At 37.0% G+C, this 24,147-nt stretch overlaps 1 protein-coding gene across 2 annotated transcripts in view; it reads left to right on the top strand.

Annotated features, from left to right (window-relative positions):
- The window catches only part of Nsun3 (NOP2/Sun RNA methyltransferase 3), a 59,944-nt gene that overhangs the window by 2,490 nt on the left and 33,307 nt on the right, over nt 1-24,147 (top strand). For both annotated transcript variants that reach the window (XM_071615431.1, XM_027943165.2), the window contains 3 exons: nt 6,444-6,787; nt 18,396-18,550; nt 19,279-19,400. In XM_071615431.1, coding sequence (XP_071471532.1) covers nt 6,520-6,787; nt 18,396-18,550; nt 19,279-19,400 — 545 coding nt within the window. In that variant the 5' untranslated portion in view covers nt 6,444-6,519. The remainder of the gene's footprint in view (nt 1-6,443; nt 6,788-18,395; nt 18,551-19,278; nt 19,401-24,147) is intronic.

Below are 24,147 nucleotides of genomic sequence, written 5' to 3'. Positions count from 1 at the left end.
TTAGATGATTTAAAAAAAAAAAAAAAAAAAAAAAGATTTTTAGAAGTCTTCTGTTGGCCGACTTTTAGTAATCTGGCTACTCGTTCCTTATAATGAGTTATTTTTCTCTTTAGTGTGTTCAGACAGACTTATAAATTATTATTTGACCCTAAACAACATGAGCAATGAACCACAAACACATTTAATTAGCTGTGCCTTCTGCTTCATCTACCTTTTTGTTCAGTTTTCATGGTAAGTTAAGTTTTGCATAAACGTGCTAAATTTGCAGTAGACAAAATAAAGGTTTTCTCAGAAAGTAGTTTGAACATGGAAGATAGCACAGGGAATAAGAAGAGAATCACATATTTTTGTTTAATTGTTTATTTGCAAGAAATAATATTGTTCTTGTAGTCTATTTATATCCAGGGGGAAGTGGAATGCTTTTTTTTCCTATCTAGAAAGTAATTTACACAATATCTTTAGTTTCCTATAATAGTGGTAAAGATTTAGTATTTAATTTTACTGGTTTGTAATGACCTTTCCTGCCAAGTCCCTCTGAGAAGTTCTTTAAATCTGAAGTTTACCCTGGTTCAGTTTTTGCTCTCTATGTTGCCTGCATATTCTCTTTCAAGGAAGTCTATTTGGGACATGAGTGTAGATTTTAATCAATGTGGTATCATCTCAAACTATGCAATTCTTTCCAAGATTTAGCCTCATTCTTCTAAGTGTTTTCTAGCAACTAAGTTGTCATATTCAGCAAACTCAAAAGCATGTTATTTTTCTCTTCTAAACCTGTGTTATCTTTGTTACTTGCATATTCTATCTCAGTTGAAGACATTACTTTCAGTCCAGGTACCTCCTTTTTCCTCTACACCTTCAGTACCTTTGTAGTAAATAGTGAACCTTACTCAAAAGCAAGTCTGGCATTTCCACAGCTCTGGGGAGATAATCTCTAAGTTCTCTAAATGTATCTGTGAAGAATATCTTTGTTTAGCTAGAATCTTTGGCCATACTTAATAGTCTTAACAATGTAATTTATAGGAGTACAGACCACAGTGTAAGCTCAGCCTCCAGAGGAGCTGGAGACTGAAAGCAGTATGAGCAGTCAGCTATGCTTTAATTAAAACTGAACACCAGGGCTGGGGATGTGGCTTAGTGGTAGAGTAGTTACCTGGCATGCGTAAGACCCTGAGTTCTATCCCCAGCACCATTCACTCACACACACACACACACACACACACACACACACACACACACACACAAATTTAATAGGCAGTAGAAAACAAAACAACATCAGAAATTGATATAAGGGCTTAGATGAGCATCTCTGTTTGGAAGTATTTCTGTGCATATTGTTACACATTGTTGCCAGGAAAAAAGTTAGCCTTTTCCATTGTTTCCAGTGCAGAGGATAACTAGAAGTTTCATGCTTTGAACTTTTGTGGACTCTGTACCATCAATCTTTTCCTATAACTGATTTTAATCTATATACTTTTTCAGTAAAAGATGGTAACTATGAGTTTAAAAGCTTCCAGTGAGTTCTATATGCTCTTCTAATGAATAAACAAACTTGAGAATGGTCTTGGGGATCCCTGAAATTACAGTTTATGTCAGAAATGAGAGTGGTCTTGGTGACTCCGTAACTATGTACTGCCAAACACCATTACCCTTCTCTGTCAAAATCTAAAATAGTTACCAAAGGTTGCTGCTTCCTCCTGAGAAATTTCTTAATTTGGACATCCTTTTCAACTCTACAGCTTCTATTTAATCAGGCCTTCATCAGATTTTTTACCTGGCATATTATAGCTGAGTCTCCCACCTTCTTATTTTAGCAACCACTTTTATGGCACTTTAGAAATAATTTCACTCTTAAGGTAGTTCTTTTCATTTTACACTCTTAAGGTAGTTCTTTCCATTTATAGATAGGAAAGATGAGGCATACAGAAGTTAAATAACTTGCTGAAGAATACACGATTCAGAGTTTATTCACTCTGCCATGCTGCTTCTCAGTATTGCCATATTATATTTTATCACTCCCAAGGTACACACCTTTGCTTCCTCTCTCGCTGTAATGTTACATTTGAACCAAAAATTTTTTCACATCCAAGGAGCATAAGGAGACTCCTTCATGATTTTGGTACTGGTTCCTTCTAGTAGGAATGCCCTTCCTTTTCCCTCTGGTTAAGAATGTGTATTCACATCCCATTTCAGCATCTTGTAGCACTTGACCTCAGGTAAGTTATAAAACATCTCTATATTTCACTGTTTTCTTTTGGAAAACATGAAAAAGCAGTATCTATTTCATATAGTCACTTGAGACAGGAAATTTATGCACACACATGAACAAAATTCTCAGAATATTGAATGACATCTAATAAGCTCTCAATATATATTAGCATTATTTTATTTTATTAACAATTTCATCAATCTTTCCCCTTTGTGTTTTCATTGCATTTAACTTGATATTTTTTAACTGTCAATACTTTATATTGTTAAAAGTTTTCTAATTTGTATATTTTTTCCATGACAAGGAAAAAACAATATCTTGGACAAGCAATCACTTATTCACAATTTAGTGAGGATTTATTTATGCCCCAAGCACTGCTGTGCAGTTATGATACATAAATGCACTGTATATATATTCTGCCTCCAAATAGACTTATGAGGGAAGGATTAATTGGAAATCTTTATGAACTTTGAAAGTTTTATGTGCATTTTATTGAAAATTTAAAAAAGCCCAAACATTTCACTCTGGTATCAGTGACTCATAGTTCACATATAAAAGGAAGGGGAAATTATATACCTAGTTAATATCACCAGAATTTGTGAAGAGGTTATAGAGGTGGATGGTTAAGGAAGAGAGAAAACAACTAGTATTCAGATTTCTATTTTGTTCTAGCTTAGTTTTACATCTACTTTCAACCTTAATTTTTTCAAATCCTTACAGTAATTTTTAGCCCCTTTTAAATTCAGAAGTTAAAACAATTCATTGCTGGATGTTTCACACTTAGGACAGATCCAGACCTGTGACTTAATAATCCCATGTTTTTTCTTCTACCATTTGTGCTACGATGAAGGGTTTGGGGTCTCATCCTTGGAAATGTATGCATTTCAGTTATATGGGGGACTCGTTATAGCCAGTATTTTTAGACTTTTGTCATCTTCACTGGAAATACAAATCCTCACCCATAATTTCCTTTCTGAGGTACTATGGATAACAAAACTGCCATAAATTGCCCTCGTATGAGAAATAAGGAAGAAACCTCACCAAACAAAAATAGCGTCATCAATTCATTATTAGAATTTCTTTTTTTAAAAATATTTTTTTAGCTATACATGGACACAATAGCTTTATTTTGTTTATTTGTTTTTAATGTGGTGCTAGGATCAAACCTAGTGCCTCACATGTGCAAGGCAAGCGCTCTGCCACTGAGTCACCACCCCAGCCCTCATTATTAGAATTTCTGTAGAATAAAAATTAAATATACTTTGATGCATTTCCATAAATTAATTTATTTTCTGACCACACATTTAAAATGATCTGGAGCACCCTCTGGTGGATAATAATAGCACTGAAATGAGGAATTTCTATTTTTTAACAATGGAAATTTAAATTTTTTTCTGAAATCTATAGGGTTATGCCAATTGTTCTTAGCCATTTCTAGATAAAATTCTTGTTCTCATTTTAAATTAGAAAGTTTGAGTGGAGAATAAAAGAAAAGTATAATGTCACAGAAAAGTTAAATGAAAAATCATACTATCAAATACTAAGCATTGTCCAAATATACAATTTTCAAGATTTTAACCTAACAGATTTAATTTTTTAAATATTTGACTTTTGTTAAAATAAAAATTATGCTTCATGTGTAGATAGAGCACATACTTCACATCCATGAGGCCCTATGTAAAATTCCCAACACCAGTAATAACAAAAGCAATTAGTTGAGTGGTCCATGTATAAAATTCTAATTCTGTAAATTGACTCAGGGGTTAGGCACTGGACATTTAGTCAGGGAGACAGAGAAAATAATGTTGTGGTCCCCATATAAACCAGCTGGGGAAGTAGTTAATCAGGCAGTGTGACTTGGGCTCAAAGGCCTTAGTATAATTTCATTGTCTTTCTCAAAGATCAGTAACTCTTGTGCCATAGTTTTACTTATAATATTTGTCTTTTAGTTATCTTTACTTAACATTTTCTTTTGTTCCTTAGAAATTCAAACATAAGCTAATTTTATATCATCATCAGTAAACAGATGTGCCTAGCATATCATTGATGCACACTGTGTATTTAGAAAATTAATGTTTGTTAGCAAGAAGAAAATGCTGACTTACCACATTGGAGGTAAAACTAGCAGTGAAGCCTGATCCAGACTTTTGCAAGGGTCTGCAGGAATGAGCAAGTTGTAGCAGACAGCTTCCAAATTGCCAGTTTCCATGTGTATCCTTTCAGAAAATTGCTCACCTCCCCTCTGTACTTAAGCAGGTATTCTCCTTTGTCAGCTTGCCTTTCTACAATTCTCCTTTCCTCATTTTCACAAAGAAAAACACACTTTCACCATTCTGACTTTTATATTGCGTTTCTCCAGGACACCAAACCTCCATGATGGGACTGGGGATGTTGCTCAATGGTAGTATGTTTGCCTACCATGTGCAAGACCTTGGGTTCCATCTCCAGCATCACAAAAAATAAATAACAAAAGACACCTCCATGTCATGTTTTTAGAAAGTTAGTGGCAAATTTTTCGACAAATCAGGTAGTTTCAAAGTTTTGCTTTCAACAAAAGTAAAGGAGTCCCAGTTCAGTTGTCAGCTAATGATTCATATAAAATATTTTTGATGATGGATCACTAAGTGATTTGGGGATATAACTCAGGAAGAATTCAAAGTGGGAGACATTGCTATAGCAAAATATTTAATTCTCATGTACTTCTATAAGTGAAGGTTTTTCTCAACTCTTATAAGAATACAAAATAAGAATAAAATTGATATTGAACTCTGACTTATCCTAGCAAGAAGTAATATTCGTCTTTAGGTATATGAAAACAAAAGCTCATTTCATTATAGTTCCTATTAATTTTTACTTCTTATGTTTAATAAGTATCAAAATTATAAGTTATTTTTGGCCGATTTTATACTAATAATATTTTTGACAGCCGAATCCCAAAGTTATTTGAATACCACAGAGAAATTTAATATATATGTGTCTGTGTGTTCCAAAAAAGTATGATAAGATGATTTAAGACAAAAAAAATGTTTTCATGCATAAAAATATATTAGGATAAAGTTACATGGAGAAGTGGAATGTAAATAAAAGGAAAAATAAGAATATAAAACTTGTGCCTGTTAAAGAAGAGTTAGTGTATGAATTTTAAATGAACACAACCTGTATAACTTACTCAGTTTTCCCAAATGTGGGCTATGAAGGGATTAAAAATAAGAAATACAAGAAATAAAGAAAAGACTCAATTATAAGTAGATAGCGGGACTCAGTGGGCAAGTCAGTCATGGTAGGTTTTGACCTCTAACAATGATTGAGAGCCTCTGTGCTTTATTTTATAGGCAAGAACATCAAAGGGATTTATTGTGAGAAAAAACTTCAAGGTAAACAAGTGAAGCTGTGGGGAAAATAGCCTAATTGGAGGCTTATCAACTTGCTCAGTATTTCTTCCTCCTCCCCGCATTTAGTGCTTCAAGGCTATTTAGTCACACTGATATCTTTTCCACCTCCAAACAGCTGCATTTGAACCTGGGGCTGTTTGAACCAATAAATTAATTCCATGGAACATAGACTCCTCTTTGAGCAGGGTGTCAGCAGGTTACTGAGCTATCAGTCTGTGAGTGAATTTTAAATCATCTTTGGATCTGAATCTTCTGAGCCACTCATCACCTCATTAACTCCATTCCTGTAGAGTTCACTGTAATTAGCTTTTCACATCTTTTATCCTAATCATATAAAACTTTAATACTAATTTCTTCAAACATTTTTATGATGGTACCTTTCCCTTCAATATTAACAGTCTTGTTTTAAATTTTGTCTCTAAGTGAAACACTTTCTTGTGCACGTAGTGATAGTCAAAAATCTATTTTGACTAAAGGCAAAATAGAATTTTGACTATCATTGCCTGTAAAGGCAGGCCATATTTTTTGGCAAGTTATTCTGTAGGGAAAGTTAAAACTATACTTCCCTTGTGTAGAACTTAAGGGGGGGGCACAGAAAACTCAGTATTGTATTTTAATGGTCAAAATTAATTTAAAAAAAAAGCTACAGTAAAAATAAAAACTTTAAATAAAGATAGGTTCATAACATGAGCTGATGGAATCATATCAGGTCTTTATGAGGCAAAAGGAAAAGTCAGACTGATCCTGTCTCTGAAAATCAGAGATAAGTATAAACTTAGAACAATGGTCACCCCATTGATAATATAAAATGGTATTAATGTGTTTCTTTTGTTTTCTGTTTCTAGGGATGTATTGATATCTCCATCATTGTGGCAATATGCTGTCCTCCTCAACCGATTCAATTATCCTTTTGAACTGGAAATGGATTTATATTTGAAGGGCTATCACCAACTCTTTCAAGGATCTTTACCCTACTGTCCTAAATCACTAAAGTGTTACCTCAGCAGAACTACAGACCGTTTGCCTTCAGAAAGACACCAGTTTGGTAACCTGAAAAAATACTATCTCCTGAATGCTGCTTCTCTTCTCCCAGTACTAGCTCTGGAATTACGGGATGGGGAGAAGGCTCTAGATCTATGTGCTGCTCCTGGAGGAAAATCATTAGCACTGCTACAATGTGCTTGGCCAGGTAGTGTGCTTTTATTTCCTCGATTAACAATTGTTTCATATCTGTATGTTAAAAATTCTTTGAAAGTATATGGGAAGAAATGTAAGATTGAGTTTGCAAACTTAAGAAACTTGAAAAGCACTGTGGACAAGACTGGAAACATTAGCTGAATGATGCAGTGTAAATAACACTTTTTCCAGCTTCCTAACCCTAACAGATAATTGGAAACAAAATTTTAACATTTTTTGAACACAAATCTACCAGATATGAATATGAGTGCTATTAGCCAGTGACACAGGCTTTTTAAAATTTTGTTGTTTACTTTTTCTTTTTTTTGTGTGTGCTAAGTAGGTGCTCTACTACTGTACTTGAAAATCTTGTATTAAAATCACTTCATACATTTCTGCAACAAAACATGTACATTTAAAATTATTTTACTGTACCTGTCCAACAGAAATATAATATTTTTTTTTAGTCAGCTTTTTTACTGCTATGACCAAAAGATCTGACAAGAACACTTTTAGAGAGGGAAAAGTTTATTTGGTGCACACAGTTTCAGAGGTCTCAGTTCATGGACTTCCAATTTTATTGCTCTGTGACCAAGATGAGGCAGAATATCAAGGTAAAAGGATATAAAGGAGAAAAACAGTTTAGGGCATAATAATCCAGAAGCAGAGAGAGCTCCACTCACCAGGAACCAAATGTATACCCTGAAGGCATACCCCCAGTGGTCTACATCCTGTAGCCATACCCTACATGTATATAGTCACCACCCAGTTAAATCCTCCCAAGTGGATTAATGCACTGATTAAAGGTTCTCATAACTACTCATTTCACATCTGAATTTTCTTCTATTTATACAAGAGTTTAGGGGGAATACCACATATCCAAACCATAACAATTATGGAATACATATTAAAATATTTGAATAGTCATCAGGAAAATATAGAAACAGGTGAAATTAATTGAATGTTATTCAAAGTTGTATATCAACATATGATCAAAATAAAAATGTTTACAAGGGTTTCTCAGAGATATGGAGGAACTTGACTCGGGGCCAGAAGGATCCTTGTCTTATGTGTTGGAGAAGAACTGCAGCACATGCCAGTCAATATAGACAGATATTTATTTAGGAAAGCAAAGAATACACATTTAAGAGAGAAGTCAGGCCATCTTTGAAAGTGAGAGGCATTTTGCATTCTTATTTTTTGCAAGTCTTTGAAATTAGTTATTTTATAGAGAGCACATTTCTGTTTGAACTAACTACATTTCAAGTGCTCATAGCCACATGTGGCAAGTATGGGCCAAATCAATAAGTTCTTTTGAAATGACTTCATCATTACTATATTATTACTAGTGCAAAAGTGATACACAGTTTATAAATACTGATCAGCAAGTCCACATTTATTATCTTCTTCTTCCTTTTTTTTTTTTCTTTTTTTTCCTTTTGTGATGCTAGGGATTGAACCCAGAGCCTCACACATGCTAGGCAAACTCTCTACCACTGAGCCAGATCTCCATCAGTTAATATTTTCTTAATGAAATAGATGATACTTTAAAAAAAATGAATTCAGATTCCCTGGATAAATATTACGTATTGCTGGATAAGATAGAGTTCAGCATCAGTTCTGTTTGAGTTTTATTTGAAGATTTTATTTTTATACATGTAAATATTGTAGTTCACACAGAAATGGTGGGAATGTATTATAGTGTTTTCATTGGTACTTTAAATTCCTGAATTATGGTCCCAAATCACATACAGGTCTCTCATTAAGCATTATTTTGATGATATATTGAATGAGCACTGTTTAAATCCATTTTTCATTTTGTAAAAGGTGACGTATTGAAGCCAGTTTGATTGTATATACACACACACATACATATATATAATATATATGTATATTATATATAAGTATATTTTATATATATATATTTCATTCATATTTTCTGGAGGTATCTAAACCCTAGTGCAATTTGCTTTATGATTCTGGATGATTGGGAACCTTACTTTTTCATTTGTAAAATTGGTGAATTGCCATGTGAAAGGAGAGTCCCCACTGGAGGATTTTTTTTCTCCTTTAGGAAGTTGATCTGAAAACTGATTCTTTTGAAATTATTCTAGTCTCCTTATCCCTTAGAAAACTGGCATGTATACCCCAGGGCATGCATATTCCAATTTGAAGACTGCAGTGTATTTCTTCCTTTGAGATCACTCCCTGTTAAAATATATTTTAAAAAATTTTGTGAGAAATAAGGATCCAGCTGTACTTGGCATTGGTTCAAATCTATCTTGTCACAGCAGAAGTGATATCTCTGGAAGTGGGTCCAAGGGTTTCTCAGAGATATGGAGGAACTTGACTCAGGGCCAGAAGGATCCTTGTCTTATGTGTTGGAGAAGAACTGCAGCACATGCCAGTCAATATAGACAGATATTTATTTAGGAAAGCAAAGAATACACATTTAAGAGAGAAGTCAGGCCATCTTTGAAAGTGAGAAGTATACTTTCGGGTTCCCAACTCTCCACTTAAAAGAAAATTGGTGAGGTGTGGTTATGGGGAAGTCTGTAAGGATAGTATCTTTTTAGTTATCTTAAGGTGGTTTGTAGTAATTTGGTCATTCTCAGAATTGTTAGACTGACATGACCTTCATTATCTGATCAATGGATAACACTGTAAAGCCTCCTAAATTTCAGGTTCCTCAAAATGCATCTCTCTCTCTCTCTCTCTCTCTCTCTCTCTTTCTCTGCCTTAACTATTTATTGGTCATTAGTTAACAACGCACAAGGTAGATTTAAGACTTCCCAGAAATGTGGCGGTGACAGACCTGGAAAAGCATATGAAAATTTAAGATTATATTTACTTATACTTTCTTTATGTTTGCTTTCTACCTTTTTTTTAAATTCTTTTATCTCATATTAGCTGTATATTTAACAGAAAATACTGTGTGTTTTAGAGTTCTGGTTAAAGTTCTGTTACTGAAACTTGCTATATTTTAGTGTAAGAAATCACAATAGACAAGATTGTTTTATACATTACCTTATTTTTATGATTTGGAACAAAATTTTATGGAATTGTTACTGGTGGTATTCTGGGGAATCCAGGAGATTACATTTTGATTTTAGACTACTATGTTCTTATGAGAAGATTTTAAGCAAGACATGAAATGTATTACAACAGCAAATTTTATTAGGAAAGAAAGGAAAAAACCCTCAAGGGAAAGGGTGAGTCATCTCAAAGAGGAGAGCAAGATTGCTCTCCCTTTATTCCCTAGTCTACTTGGGGTCTTAGGGAAATTTCTAGAGAGTTCCACCCAGGTGCCACCTCTTAACTTTTGATTGACAGATTGCATCAGATTATTGAGTCCTTTGCCGGGTTTCAGTTCTCGCAACTAAAAGGCTCAGGGGTCACTCCAGATAAACTGGGCTAACTGGGCTGCATGAAATAACCACACAAGAGACACAAATATCTTTTTCTTTGGGGTCGCTGTGACGGCTCCTCTGACCTTAAGGGTCTACAGAAAGAGAGAGAGCGAGAGCACATGCTGACCCCTTTTATCTAGGAGAAGTTATTTAAATGAGGCAAGTGGTCAGGTTTCAGGGGGCTGAGTATCTTCATGATGTTCACTGTCAGCACGTTGACTGACATCTGAGTAGGCCACACCCAAGGGCACAGTAAGAGAATGGGACACACACAAGGCACTTCCATGGAAGATTCTATCCTAAACAGGGCAAAGGGTTATATTACAAAGGAACAGGTGAGCGTAGCTTCATCCATGGGGCTGTAGCAAGACACCCATGCACGAGACACGGACCCTCGCACCCAAGAAGGGTGAGAAAAGTTCTGCCACATTTCTGCAACTGAGCGCCTCAGCACCCAGCCAGGGAGTGTAACTCAGTCATGTGTAATGTTGGCTTCCCACAGTCCTTACTGCACATGATTTTACCCACAGGTCCCCAAGAGAAACCCAGGGGGATGGGTAATTTTACTGTTATAATGAAATTAAAATAGCATGTTAAAGATCTAAAGGCAGCTCTTAATCACTTTGACCAAGTGTTATTGGAACTTGTTTGTACAGATTTTATGGTTGTTGGGCTTTGTTTTTAAGTATCTTATCTTCCTAAGTCTTGGAATCTTTGTTCTATGTAAAGATCACAATAGTTCACTTTCAAGGTAAATTGTGTTTTTCTTATGGAAAGAATCTTTGGATGATCATTCCTCTACCCAGAGAGAAAAGCAATGAGGATAAGGGTTGTTTGCAAGTAAGGTAACATATCCTACTGACTTAATCCAGAGCAGGGCCAGAATGACCTTGAGTGAATTGCTTTATAAAAGAAAGCATAGGCTTAGTCTATGGAATTGTCCCCTTAACTTCAAGTTTCTACTACTCATGTCCTTCTGCTACCTATAAGAATCACATATTATATGGAGTATTTGTTTTTACTTCCATTCTATGTTCTTTGGCAATATTTTTATATTGACTGTTATAAGGTTATCCTTATGAATTCTGAATACAGAATTTTTAATATTATAAAAGAGGGAAGAGAAACTTGAAATTTGGGAACCATTTTGAAGAGAGAGTATTTTAATTTTGAATTTTCCTCATTAGTAGGATATAAATATTTTACATATTTGTGGTAGTGAAGTTGATTTGATTAGGAACCCAAAGGCAAACTGGTATATTCTAGGAGTTTGAAGTGGGGAAGAATCTTCCTGTTTTTATACCAAGTGAACTGTAGGCAGTGTTCCAAGTAAAGAAGCTTTTCATGTAAGTTCACTAATGATAGTGGTTCACTAAAAAGTACAGATGTCTTCATGCTGATGCTTAAAGCCCAAATTAGGTTAACCACAGTGCTGGAATTTGGAATGCAGAAGCAATGCTAATCAAAGCTTTCATATGCAAAACTTTAAATGTTGGCTGTACTAGGTGTGCAGTTTATACACCAAAGTTTTTTAGATTAGTACTGATCATTATTCTTGAAAAAGAGGCTTACAACTTTGAACAATTAAAAAGCTCATATTTTACGCCAGTTGAAAAAAAGAGTCCACTTTTCTGTTGGGTCAGCTGCTCCAACCTGTTAGTACAGTGATGAACTGACCATTGTTTTGTTTTGTGATCCCAGCCTCTGTAGTGCCTTGCTTTTTTAATAGAAAAGAGGTAACCAGCTATGATTCTAAACAGGAAAGCATTAACATATGAACTATCTTTGGTGGAATAGGATGGTCAGCTTTCTTGCTGAGGGCTGTGTCCTTCCTGGAGTGAAATTCTCCTCACTGTCAGTGATATCTGACCTCTGGTTAGCCTTTCCTAGTAGAAAAAATCAGAAGGACTCCTTTCTTTGTTGAATTTCTTTTGCTGTCCTTCCTGCTCCTTCATATCTCTAGTTTTTTTTTTTTGCACATTCTACTGGTACCACTTTGCACTTCTTCCTCTGCTAACTCCTTTTCTTCAAGTTTTACCTCAGGAATCAACTTCCCCAAAAAGCCTTCTTTGTGTTCCCTGCATTAGGTGTATCCTCTTTGGAGTAGTAATAAAAAGAATGACCATTTTAGTCATTGTGCCATGAACTATGTTATTCACATTTCATAAATCTATGCTTTTCAAATATGCTTTGATAAGCAAACAACTTATATCTCTGTATAAACATCTTCTAAAGTCTTAGGGCTTAGAACAACAATGTGACTGTGTCCGATATACTATCTCACAATTCTACAATGCTGTGAGTTGGTGATTATGAGCCCTGTTTTATAGATGAAACAGAGACAAAAGTTAACTGTTAATTGTCTAAGGTAATTGGCAAAGCCCAGGTCTGAATCCAAGGTTTCACCATTGTGGTATTGACTATTTCAGGGTTTCCCAGTGACATTCCACTGCTGACTGTAATTAAGTGTAGGAAGGGGTTCTTATTTATCTTTATGTCTGCAGCAACTAACTCTGTACCTAGTTCATAATAAGTACTTGGTAAATCAGAACCTTAAAGTGGTTGTACTCTCAAAAGTATTCTAATCTAATATCAAGAAGTTAATAAATGTAATGTTGCCATTTGTTCTTTTATGAATTTATACTATTGTTTCCATGTACAGAGAAACATCACTAGCCTTTTTAGCACTTTTAATATTCCAGTTTTTACACTGAGAGGAAAATGGGAATCAGTCATAATTACTAGAGCATAATTGACAGAACTAGAAATAAGGCAGGATTTTTTTTTTTCTCTTAAGTTAGATATACAAAAATAAATGAATGAAGCTACCCATTTCACTTCCTTTGTGTGATCCAAAGGCTGCCATGTACAGAAACTAAAGCCTCAGTAGTGTTTTCAGGAATTTTTTACTTTCCTTCCTGGTTAAATGAAATTTTGACATAAATTGAAATTGTCTCAATGTAATTAATATGTATTAATATATATACATGTGGAAACATGCCACTTGACACTTTATGTTTTTAGAAATTCAACCAACCTAAGACCATTTAAAATAAAATATACATTTAAGCAAAATAATAATGTAGCATTAAGCTATATTTCAGCTGGGAACTATTTTAAAATGCTGAATTGAGAATCTTAACTAAAGCTAAAGTTATTACTTATGTTCTGGTTTTTTACTTGTGATTAAAATATTTTTTACTATAATTCCAGGTTTCAAAAATTAGGTCAGTTATATATCGTGTGCATGTACTATGTGTAAAGCATTGGATGGTAGATGGAAAGGTAAGGGATGTAGCAATGATTAGGGCTTCTGTTTCCCTTGGTATGACAGACTAGCAACCCTAATCAGCCCTCCCTCAGAAAGCAACTTTATAAGTATAGAATACATCAACTATGTATTTTGAAATAACCTGTCTCCTAGCCTACTGATTATTTTTCTTCTATTCTGCTAGTGATACCTTCCATCACAGGATTTCTGTTTAATTTCTTTAAAATTCAATTTGTTAAGATTCTTTATTACAGCACTGAATGATTTTATTGTTTTATTGAAGTTCATTGAATTCTAAGAGTTCACAGATACTGATTAATATATGGTCAGTCTCTGGTGCCTTATTTTATCAGAAAATGAGATCATGATTCTCTGAAAGTTCTTGACATTTGTTAGCATATAATGAAGTCTCTGTGTTAGAGGATTAGGTGTTTATTCTAGTTTTCATAATCTGGCTTTCTTTGGGCCTGCCCCCCTAAAAATTAAAAGCAGTCTGCTTATTTTCTCTAAGCCTGTGGACCTTTCTGCAGTTTCATCACTAGATGGCATTCTAAGTCCAGGTTTGCTACAAATATACTGTTGTTATTTCAAGGCTAGAGGGGTCCCCAAGCCTACTTTTGCCCCACATCTACAGTAGGTATTTGGCTAAATGAACTGGAAGAGTGACTAAATAGGAAAGTCTGCAAGCCTCCATCTGGGACTGGAGTAGACCCAGATGCTTCATCTAGTCACAAGCCTGAGATCAGATACTGCAGGATTCTTCTGGGTTCTGGCATCATCACAGAAGGACTGGCTCTAGGATCTTATGCAACAACTTGAATGCCTGCCTCTCTCTTCTTGCCCAAAGTGGACAGTTGCTCTTTGTGTTATACTGTCAGGGAGGAATGGAGTGGGAAGTCCCATGGCATCAACACTGAAACACTGAGTCATACTCTGAGCCCACCAAGACCAGTACAGCACAGGTACCTACACTAGTATAGTCTGTCTGCCAAGACTTTACCCCCAGCCATGGATAATGCTGACTGAAATAGAAGTATCATAAACTATTGTTATGCTCAAATTCGGGACCCCCAAAAGAGCACCAGAGACCAAGATTGATGTAAGCAGCAAAGAGGTGTTTATTGCTAGCTAGCTCGGTCCTCTTCGCGCACACAGCAACTGGTGATGCTGAGAGACCCCGAGCCCAAGGTTTGCAGCAGTTTTATATGCTCTTTGGAGAAGGCAGGGACCCCCACATACATCATAGCATCTCTTAGCAAATCATCACACACCGCGGGAAAATCAAATAACAACTCTAAAACATGATTAGCACATTTACTGGCAGCAACATGTTGGGTAGGGGTGATTGGTTAATACAAGAGGGGGATTCATTTGAACTGATTAGTTTAAGCCAAAAGGGGTGTTCGTGCTGAGCTACATGGTTTCCCAACACCATAAACTACTGGGAGGGTCATCTGGCATCCCAGGTATTTCCCTGTCTCATGCTGATTGGTGGCTGCTAGGGGGTTGCTATGGGTCCCCACCTAGCCTGACTGAGTCAGGGACACCTGGCGCAGGAGATCTCTCCTGTATTTGTAGATAAACAACTTAGCAGGGTGGGAATGTGCCTAGGAGTGCTCTGTGGGTCTTTTCAAGGACAAAGGTCATGTCCCTTCCTTGGAGAGGCTTTGCTCTGAGGTAGTGGCTGGTTTTTCATTATGGTACCAGGACAGGTACAGATACTCCATTCTAAGGCACTGCTTGAGAACAGGGACCATTAGAATCTACCCAGTGTTAGGCATCATCGACCTGGCACTGAATTCCAAGGCAGTCCTGTGCTCACTTTCCTGTTTTACTCACCAGTGGAATGAGTGTTGCTCCTTGGTGTGCTGCCCAAGTTTGGGGGAAGGGTGGTAAAGATAATTTCCTTACTTGCCCAGGCTGTGCTAAGCTGTTCACACCTAAGTCTCGCAGCTGTAAAGACCAGTACTGACTCAAGGATGTACACCAGACCTATACAGAATTTGGCAGTGATGCATGCTGAAATACAAGTCTGTCCTACCAGAGTATAGGTCTTTACTTGATGTCAGGCAGGTATAGAAGCTTCATCTACAAGTTGTAGACTGAGAACATGGACTTCGGGCTCCATCGTGGCAGTCTTGGCTCTGGGCTCCAGTGCAAGTCTAAGCTCAGTTTCCTGCCCAGTTCCCTAGTTGGCAGAGTATTGCTTCTCACTCTGCTGCCTCATGTTGGCAGAAAAATAGTGGAGGCAATCAGCTACCTTGCTAAGGAATATCTAGAGGCTTAGTCTGTAAGTACTGCCTGTGGACAGGAACTATGGGACTCTATGAGGCACTGGATTTCAGTATAGTGGTCCTGGTTTCAAGTCTAAGGTCTTGCTTAATTCCTTCTCACTCCCCCAAGTGGGCAGTGTCTCTTTCTATGCCATACTGCTTGGTGTTGTGGGAGTGGTGACATGAGTTATTCTTTCCTGACTTCTTATTTGCAATTTTTATTCTTATTTTTATACTAAAACCAGACATTGTATTCTCTCACCTGCCTTCCTTAGTTCTTGTGAGGTAGTTTGATCTGTGGATAGCTGTAGTGTCTCAGAGAGGAGAGGATCAATGAGCATCTTAGCCACCATCTTGTTTTCAATGTCTATTGTACTTAATCATAACAGCCACTCTATAAGATACCTAGATAATCCCCATTCTCAGACAAAGAAACCGAAACTCTTAAAGAGCTAAGTAACTTCCCTAAAATTTCCCAACTCAAAATAATTTGTCTTCCTCGTTATAGAGTCTATAACATTTTTCCCACATACTATATTATTTTCCTGCATTTAAAATTAATAGCTTGTACCATGGATGAATGCCGCAGTCTGGCTGGGCACAAATCACGAGCCACTAAAGCAGGAACAAACTTTATTTCTGAACTCCACCAGCACACTCCACACACGCTCCCCGGGAACTCTCCCGAACGCCATGCGGCTCCTCCAGGAACCACCAACCGGAACTCCCTCTTCCGGTACTTCCCCAACCAATGCAAACTCTCCAGGAATCCCCACGAGAACTCTAAAGTAGCACGAGAACTCTAAAGTAGCGCGAGAACTCCAAAGTAGCACGAGAACTCCGAAGTAGCGGGCTCAGGCGGATAGTAATGGCTCGCCTCTCAACCAATACTGTTGGCAGAATGCCAGGGGCCATTACGACTCAGCTGTGGCTCTCAGCATCTCCCCCTTTCTGTTTAATTAAACAACAAGCAATGTGGCTTAGGAACCGTGTCTGTTAGGTTGTCCAATACTACATATGGTCCTTTTCCTAACAACATATCTAGATTTCTTTGAGGGTAACCGGCTGTTGCATTTCGCCTAGCTGTCTCCATGCAAAATTTCTCATTGGTAACCTTCCATAACAAATATTGCCCTCCTTTTAGCACAGCTTTACACATGCTAGCCCAGTCTGCTGGCGTCATGTCCAAGTTGGTAATGGATTCAACCATGCTTACAGTGAAGGGTGCTTGAGGACCATAGGTTGTTACAGCCTCCTTTAACTGCTTCACTGTTTTGAAATCTAAAGCACGGTGAATTCACTGCCCTCCTGTCTGCTCAAGTACAGGGCATGCTAATCTTTGAGGTCCTGTCTCAGGCTCCCATCTATCAACTACGGGGGTTGAGGGCCACTCAGCTGTCTCCATAGGTGGAGCTGTTGGTTGAATTATGCCCTCTGGTGATAGAACAGAGTTAGTAGCAGCCTCCTGTTGTAGCTTCCCCCCTGATAGCTGTTTCTCCTTTAAGCTTTCTTCCTTTAAATTTTCTTCCTCTGTCTGACTAGCTCGAGAGACCTTCTCTTTTGCTTGATCTAACATGTTTTCTACCATAGTCTGGACCTCTAACAATTTGCTTAACACTCTTTCAGTTTGTTTTTTACTAATTTCTAATCTACTATAAAGATAACGCAACCCAACAAGATAACACAAAACAAAACCGAAACAGAATGAAACAAAAACGGAACAAAAAATCATTGTATCAATTTTTCTATTTTCTTGACATGTGCATTTGTGTTCTATTTCTATCTCTTTCTCAGGGGCGAACAACTTCAAATCTTGAACCAACCATTTTTCCCAGTTTGCCTGAGAAAGTTCTAGGGATAGGCAGCTTGAAACAAATCAAAACAAGAACATATTGTTTTTTGAAATGGTCACCCATTCTCTCACCTTCCCTCAGGGGCGAGCAATTTCACTTACCTTTGAGCTTCAGGCGTTCCCCGCACGGGCCGCCAAATGCCGCAGTCTGGCTGGGCGCAAATCATGAGCCACTGAAACAGGAACAAACTTTATTTCTGAACTCCACCAGCACACTCCACACACGCTCCCCGGGAACTCTCCCGAACGCCACGCGGCTCCTCCAGGAACCACCAACTGGAACTCCCTCTTCGGGCACTTCCCCAACCAATGCGAACTCTCCAGGAATCCCCACGAAAACTCCAAAGTAGCGGGCCCAGGCGAATAGTAATGGCTCGCCTCTCAACCGATACTGTTGACAAAATGCCAGGGGCCATTCCGACTAAGCTGTAGCTCTCAGCAGATGAATACATATCTATCCAATATAAAAATATGTTGTTTATTCTTGACAGCTAGTGCTTTGCTGTAAGAACGGTGTCTGAGGTATTGTTGTATAGCTCATCTTTAGGAATTCATAATTCTCTAGATTTTCACCCTACCCCCAAATTAGACTTGATTGAATAAATATTAGAACTTCTGAAAGGGTATATAGGTATGACTATTATAGTGTACATGTATGTATTTCTGTTTTTAAAGTATAAGATAATTATAATTTTTACCTCTGAGCCCAGTTTCTATATAATTATGATAAAGTTATTGTTCTGAAATTTATTTACTGAAAAGAATTTAACAATTACATTGTCTTCATGTGAAACTTTTTAATCTTTTATATTTAGGGTATCTTCATTGTAATGAATACGATAGACTGAGACTGAGGTGGCTGAGGCAGACATTAGAATCTTTCATCCCACAACCTTTGATAAATGTAATTAAAGTGTCTGAATCAGATGGCAGAGAAATAGGAGATGCTCAGCCTGAAACATTTGACAAGGTACTTTTATTACATTATGACAAACTGATAGACTCCCAATACCAAAATTTAGTTGCTTTGTTATTGTGATTTTCCTTCTGTTCCCAGATATAGCCCAGTACATTTTCTCAGCAGTCTGGGAAATTTTGATAAAGTGAACATGGGTGCACTTTTAATTTGATGGTCAACAAAGTTCACAGGAAACAGAAACATTGGGTTTGGGGATTATAGAATGTTTTATATTTCCAGGTACCTGAAGAATATGCAGGAAAAGATCAGATATTATTTGGATTAATCCATAGACATGTCTACTGGACAGCTTTAATATAATAGTAACATATCAGAGTATGAGAATTGAAGAAAAAAGGTTATTTCAGTAAACTGAAATTGAAATGTTCTTAAAAATAAGTGCAGAGAATTCAGAAATACAGCAGTGTCTGTTTAAAATGAGTATCTATTTTAAGTTTTTGCTGTGGTCATCAAGAATATTAAATGTCATTAATAGACATTAGTAGACTTTAAGAAGACTCCCATCTTGCATTTCCCCCAACAAAACAAACAAAACCCAAATACTGAAACCACATAGGAAAAATTTTTGAAACATATTAATGAGAAAAGATTATAAAGAACTTATCACATATTTTTTTATTCCAAAGAAATTTTTTTTTTACTTACTGTTTGTTATGTAGCTTTTCTAAAAACTTCTTGCCTGACAGCATATTTGCATTGTTTGCCTTTCTCTGTTGTAGGTGTTGGTTGATGCTCCATGTTCAAATGATCGAAGTTGGTTATTCTCTTCTGATCCTCAAAAGGCAACCTGTAGGATACATCAAAGGAGGAATTTGCCTGTTCTACAGATGGAACTCTTAAGGTGAGCACTGTTAATACAAAAGTGTATTTGAGTTTCTAGCATAATGTAAATGGGCGTGACAAAGCATGTCAAGCTGTCAAATGAAATACTTTCTATGTAGGTATCCATGATTAATGCCTTTGAATTCCCAACCTCTTCCTTTTTTGCTCTCATGCTATGACTTCTAACTCCTGGTGAAATGCAATTATCATATACATTGTCCATTAAAGGGTACAGATGATTTTCTGTGGTTCAAAGTTGTTTACTGGGACTGTCCCAAGCCTAAGGTTCATCATCCTTTTATCAGAATCTGATCAGTCCTCTTACAGGAGTAACTTTGGACCAGGATGCAAATTTTGGTAATCTTCTAGGTGAGTCAGCTAGTGCAGAGAATTCAGAAATACAGCAGTGTCTGTTTAAAATGAGTAACTATTTTAAGTTTTTGCTGTGGTCATCAAGAATATTAAATGTCTAATATTTAATATTATATTCCTAAAGAATATTATCTTCTTTAGGAAATTATAACTAGTTTTCACACATCTGCCTTCTAAGATGTTTTCCAGAAGTAACTGGCCACCAAGAGGTAGGGGGGCATGGGGTTATTAATGATGGTGGAATGTGATGATCCTTATTGTCCAAAGTAAAGGTATGAAGACACGAATTGGTGTGAATATACTGTGTATACAGCCAGAGATATGAAAAATTGTGCTCTATATGTGTAATAAGAATTATAATGCATTCTGTTGTCATATATAAATAAAAAATTTTTAAAAAGAGGTATTTGGTTTCCTGCATTGATCAGAGGCATTAGGGACATCCTTAATGCCATCCATTTAGTTCCAAAGAGACTTTTTTTTTTTTGGTATCAGGGATTGAATCCAAGGGCCCTTAACCACTGAGCCACATTCCCAAGCCTTTTTAATATTTTTTATTTAGATACTGAGAGTTTAACTTGCTTAAGGCCTTGCCAAGTTGCTAAGGCTGGCTTTGAACTTGTAATTCTCCTGCCTCAGCCTTCTAAGCCACTGGGATTCCAAGAGATTTTTACTTATACATTTTTCCCAATTAATGCCAATTTTTTAATGCTTGTATTAGTCCATTGTTCTATTGCCATAACAAAATACCCAAGGATGGTAATTTTATAAAGAAAAGCTTTTATAGCTCTCAGTTCAAGAGCATGATGCCATATCTGTTCAGCTCTGGTTGAGTGCCTTTTGGCTGTATTATATCATGTAGCAAATTGTCTCATGGTGGCAGTATATACAAAAGGGGTAGATCACAGAGTAAGATTAGAAGTCAGAGGGATTTAGGGGGCAGGAATTTTTATTTTTTATTTATTTTTTAATAAAACTCACTCTTTCAGGAACTAACCAGGATTCTGAAATAACTACATTAATCCCTTCTGAGGATGGGATGTAAAAACTTTTCACAATGTCCCATTTCAGAAAGGTTCCACCACCTCCCTGCCACTACACTAGCTTTCAGCATATAGACCTTTGGAGAACACAAACAATATCCAAACTATGATAATGCTTGAAAAAAAAATCTAGAATATTTAAAATAAAACTGTGCCCTATCACTCATTACCACTTACATGTAGAATTTCAGTGAGTCACGGTATGAACTTCTGATAGTGTGCTTAATTTCCAACAATGAATATATACCCTTATCTTAAACATCATGACCAACACTAATGCATACTTTTGTTCTTGCTCATATTATGCACTGGCTCAGAATTATATAGTAGTACTTACCAGAAAGAAGGTTTTTCTGAATATTTTTAATCTGGCAGTTAGATCATTGTAAAGAAATCAAAAGGAGACAGAAGCAAGGTACAAAGGCAGAATGGCTCCTCATCCAACCTGCCAACTTTATTTATACTAATAGGTTACATTCGGTCACTGTACATTATTGTTTATTATATCGTCAAGTAGGTTACAGCAGGTTATAATGTAAGATTTTTTGTTTATGGTTAGATATGTGTTCTGGCTAAGCATGCATTGGTTATCCTAAGAGTGCCTGGGAAAAACTGCAGAATATTCCAGCCATCGGAAACAGGGCACCTTTTACTCCCTGGAAATATACTGGAAACGCTATCCTATATATTCCCACGATCAGAACCCTTGCAGACCATTTGTTCGAATGCTTCCAATGTCTGTCATTTATATACTGTGACTCTTAAGACATTTTGAAAACTCTTTATTCTCTTTCCTTTTTACTGACTGGGTTATTAGCTTTAAAATATTGTTTAGATCTTTCTCATATAATTTTCTAGTTCAATTTATTAATTAAATATTCCTGCTCCTCAGGCCTTGCCCTTGATGTCCCTTAAACTTTATGACAGATAACAAATTTTGTGGTGCCACATTAATACCATGACTATGTTAGTAAGAGTTTTGTGGCTGTGACCCAAATACCTGACAGGAAAACTTAAAAGAAGAAAAGTTTATTTTGGGTTCAGAGTTTCAGAATTGAATTTGTGGTCAGCTCACTCCATTGCTGTGAACCTGAGGTGAGACAGAACATCATGATGGAAGAGCCTGATTGATGATAGTTGCTCAGCTCATGAGAGCCAGGATACAGAGATAAATCAGGGTGCCAGGAACAAAATATAATCCCCAAGAACACACCCCCAGTGACTTACTTCATCCAACCATGCCCCACCTATCTACAGTTACCACCTAACAGTGCATTGAAATTATCAGTTCATCAAATGGATTAACTCACTTCTGAGGTTACAATTCGCTGAACCTTGTTGTATTGGGGACTGTACTTCTAAAACATGAGTTTTTCAGGGAATATTTCTAGACACAAACCATAACATTTTACCCCTGGTCTGCAAAAGCTCTTTTCCATCTCACAGTGCAAAATGCTTTCAGTTGATCTCTAAGAGTTCTTATAACAATTCCAGCATTGTTCAAAGCCTAAATCCAAAGGCCCCTCCAGTACCAAAGGCAAATAACTTTTAATTGTTTCTGTAAAAATCAAAGGCAAATTACATATGTCCAATATATAATAACACAGAATGAACATTTTCATTTTAAAAGGGAGGAATGTTGGCATAGAAAGAAGGAATGGGACCAAACCAACACCAGACAGCCAGGAAATCATTAGATACTGCAGCTCTGCATTTGGGATCTGGGGCATCACTTGTACTAGTGTGATATGGGCCCCAAAGGAATTGGACAGCTCTACCCCTTTGACCTTACTGATTGAGCCCATGTGGACTCTTTCTTTGCCTGGTTCTGCTCACTTCCTGTCGTTTTTCTCAGCAGATGTTCCACATTCCTGGCATCTCTTAATCCTGGGGTCTCCATGCAGCTTTGGCATTACTTTCCCTGCTTCAGACATCGCCCTCTCAGGTGCTGCCTACAGGGATTCGGCCCTGACACACTTTGCTTGACATCATAGGTTTTCTGTTGGAATCTCAGTGGAAACTTTGTGACTCCCTAACTTCAGCATCTTGCATTCCTATAAAACCAGCATCACATGATAGATGTCAAAGTCTATCACTAGTTGGCACAGTAGCCAGGCCCATTTGGACCATGGCTGCTGCAGCATCCAAACACTTGAATGGCCAAGCACTGTGAAAAGAATCCTGAGGAAACTTCCTAGGTATTCTGTGTAAAAACTTCCTAGGTATTCCTGTGTAAATAGGGTACCCCTGGGGTCTTGTTAAACAGTTTACATTTTAACACCCTTGAACCTGCAATGGGTGTGATCTTGTTGATTCCTGAGATGCCATCAAGACATCTTTTCTATTGTCCATACAAAGTAGTTAGCTTCTGTTCAGTAGTGGCAATCTTCAGCAATCACATGTACTTTTCAGGCCAAACTGCAAGTTTAAAAAATCTTTCCTCTATGCCTTTTGCTCCTGATTATCACACTAAAGCTGGCTAAAAGCTGCAAGCAATACTCATGCCATTGCCAGAATGCTGCTGTTCTACCTTGAAATTTTCCTCTACCAGATTAATTTGTCCATTTCCTTTAAATTTAGCCTTACAGAAAAATCTCAGGATGTGGGCAAAATGTTCTTTGCCAGGATGCTGCACAAATGGCCTCTAGTGTAATTCACAATAGAATCATTATTCCCGTCTGAAACCTCCTGAGCACAGTCTTTACTGTTCATATACCATTTGGCATTCTGGTCCTCTGAGCTCCTACCAGAAACGCCATTTGAGCTCTGTTTATAATGTTCTAAGGCTTCTCTATTCTGCATCTCCAAACTCTTCCAAAGTCCTTAAACCACTACCAAAGGCATATGAGCTACATGGTCAGGTTAGTCACAGAAATAGGACCCCATTTCTTGGTACCAATTTCTGTGTTAGTCAGCTTTTCATTGCTGTGACCAAAATACTGACAAGAAGAACTTAGAGGAGAAAAAGTTTATTTGCGATCATAGTTTTAGAGTCTTAATTCATGGTTGGCCAACTCCATTGCTCTGGGCTTGAAGTGAGGCCAAATATGGCAGAATAGGAAATCTGCTCAGCTTATGGCAGCCAGGAAGCAAAAAGAAAAAAAAAGAAGGGGCCAGGGATAGATAAAGATCCCAAGGGCATACCCCCAGTGACCTACTTTATCCAGCCATGCTCCACCTGCCTAAAGTTACCACCTGGTAGTCTATTCAAATTATTAATCCATTAAATGGGTTAATCCACTGATAATGTTACCACTGTCATTATTGTCTGAAAGCCTGCCTCTGAACCTTATTGTAATGGGGACCATGATTCCAAAACATGAGGGATATTTCTAATTATCCAATCTATAA

Source organism: Marmota flaviventris, chromosome 8 (assembly GCF_047511675.1).
Source record: "Marmota flaviventris isolate mMarFla1 chromosome 8, mMarFla1.hap1, whole genome shotgun sequence".
In the NCBI taxonomy this organism is placed as follows: Eukaryota; Metazoa; Chordata; class Mammalia; order Rodentia; family Sciuridae; genus Marmota; species Marmota flaviventris.
The sequence above is the reverse complement of the archived record's forward strand: the minus strand, read 5'-3'. Positions and strand labels throughout refer to the sequence as shown.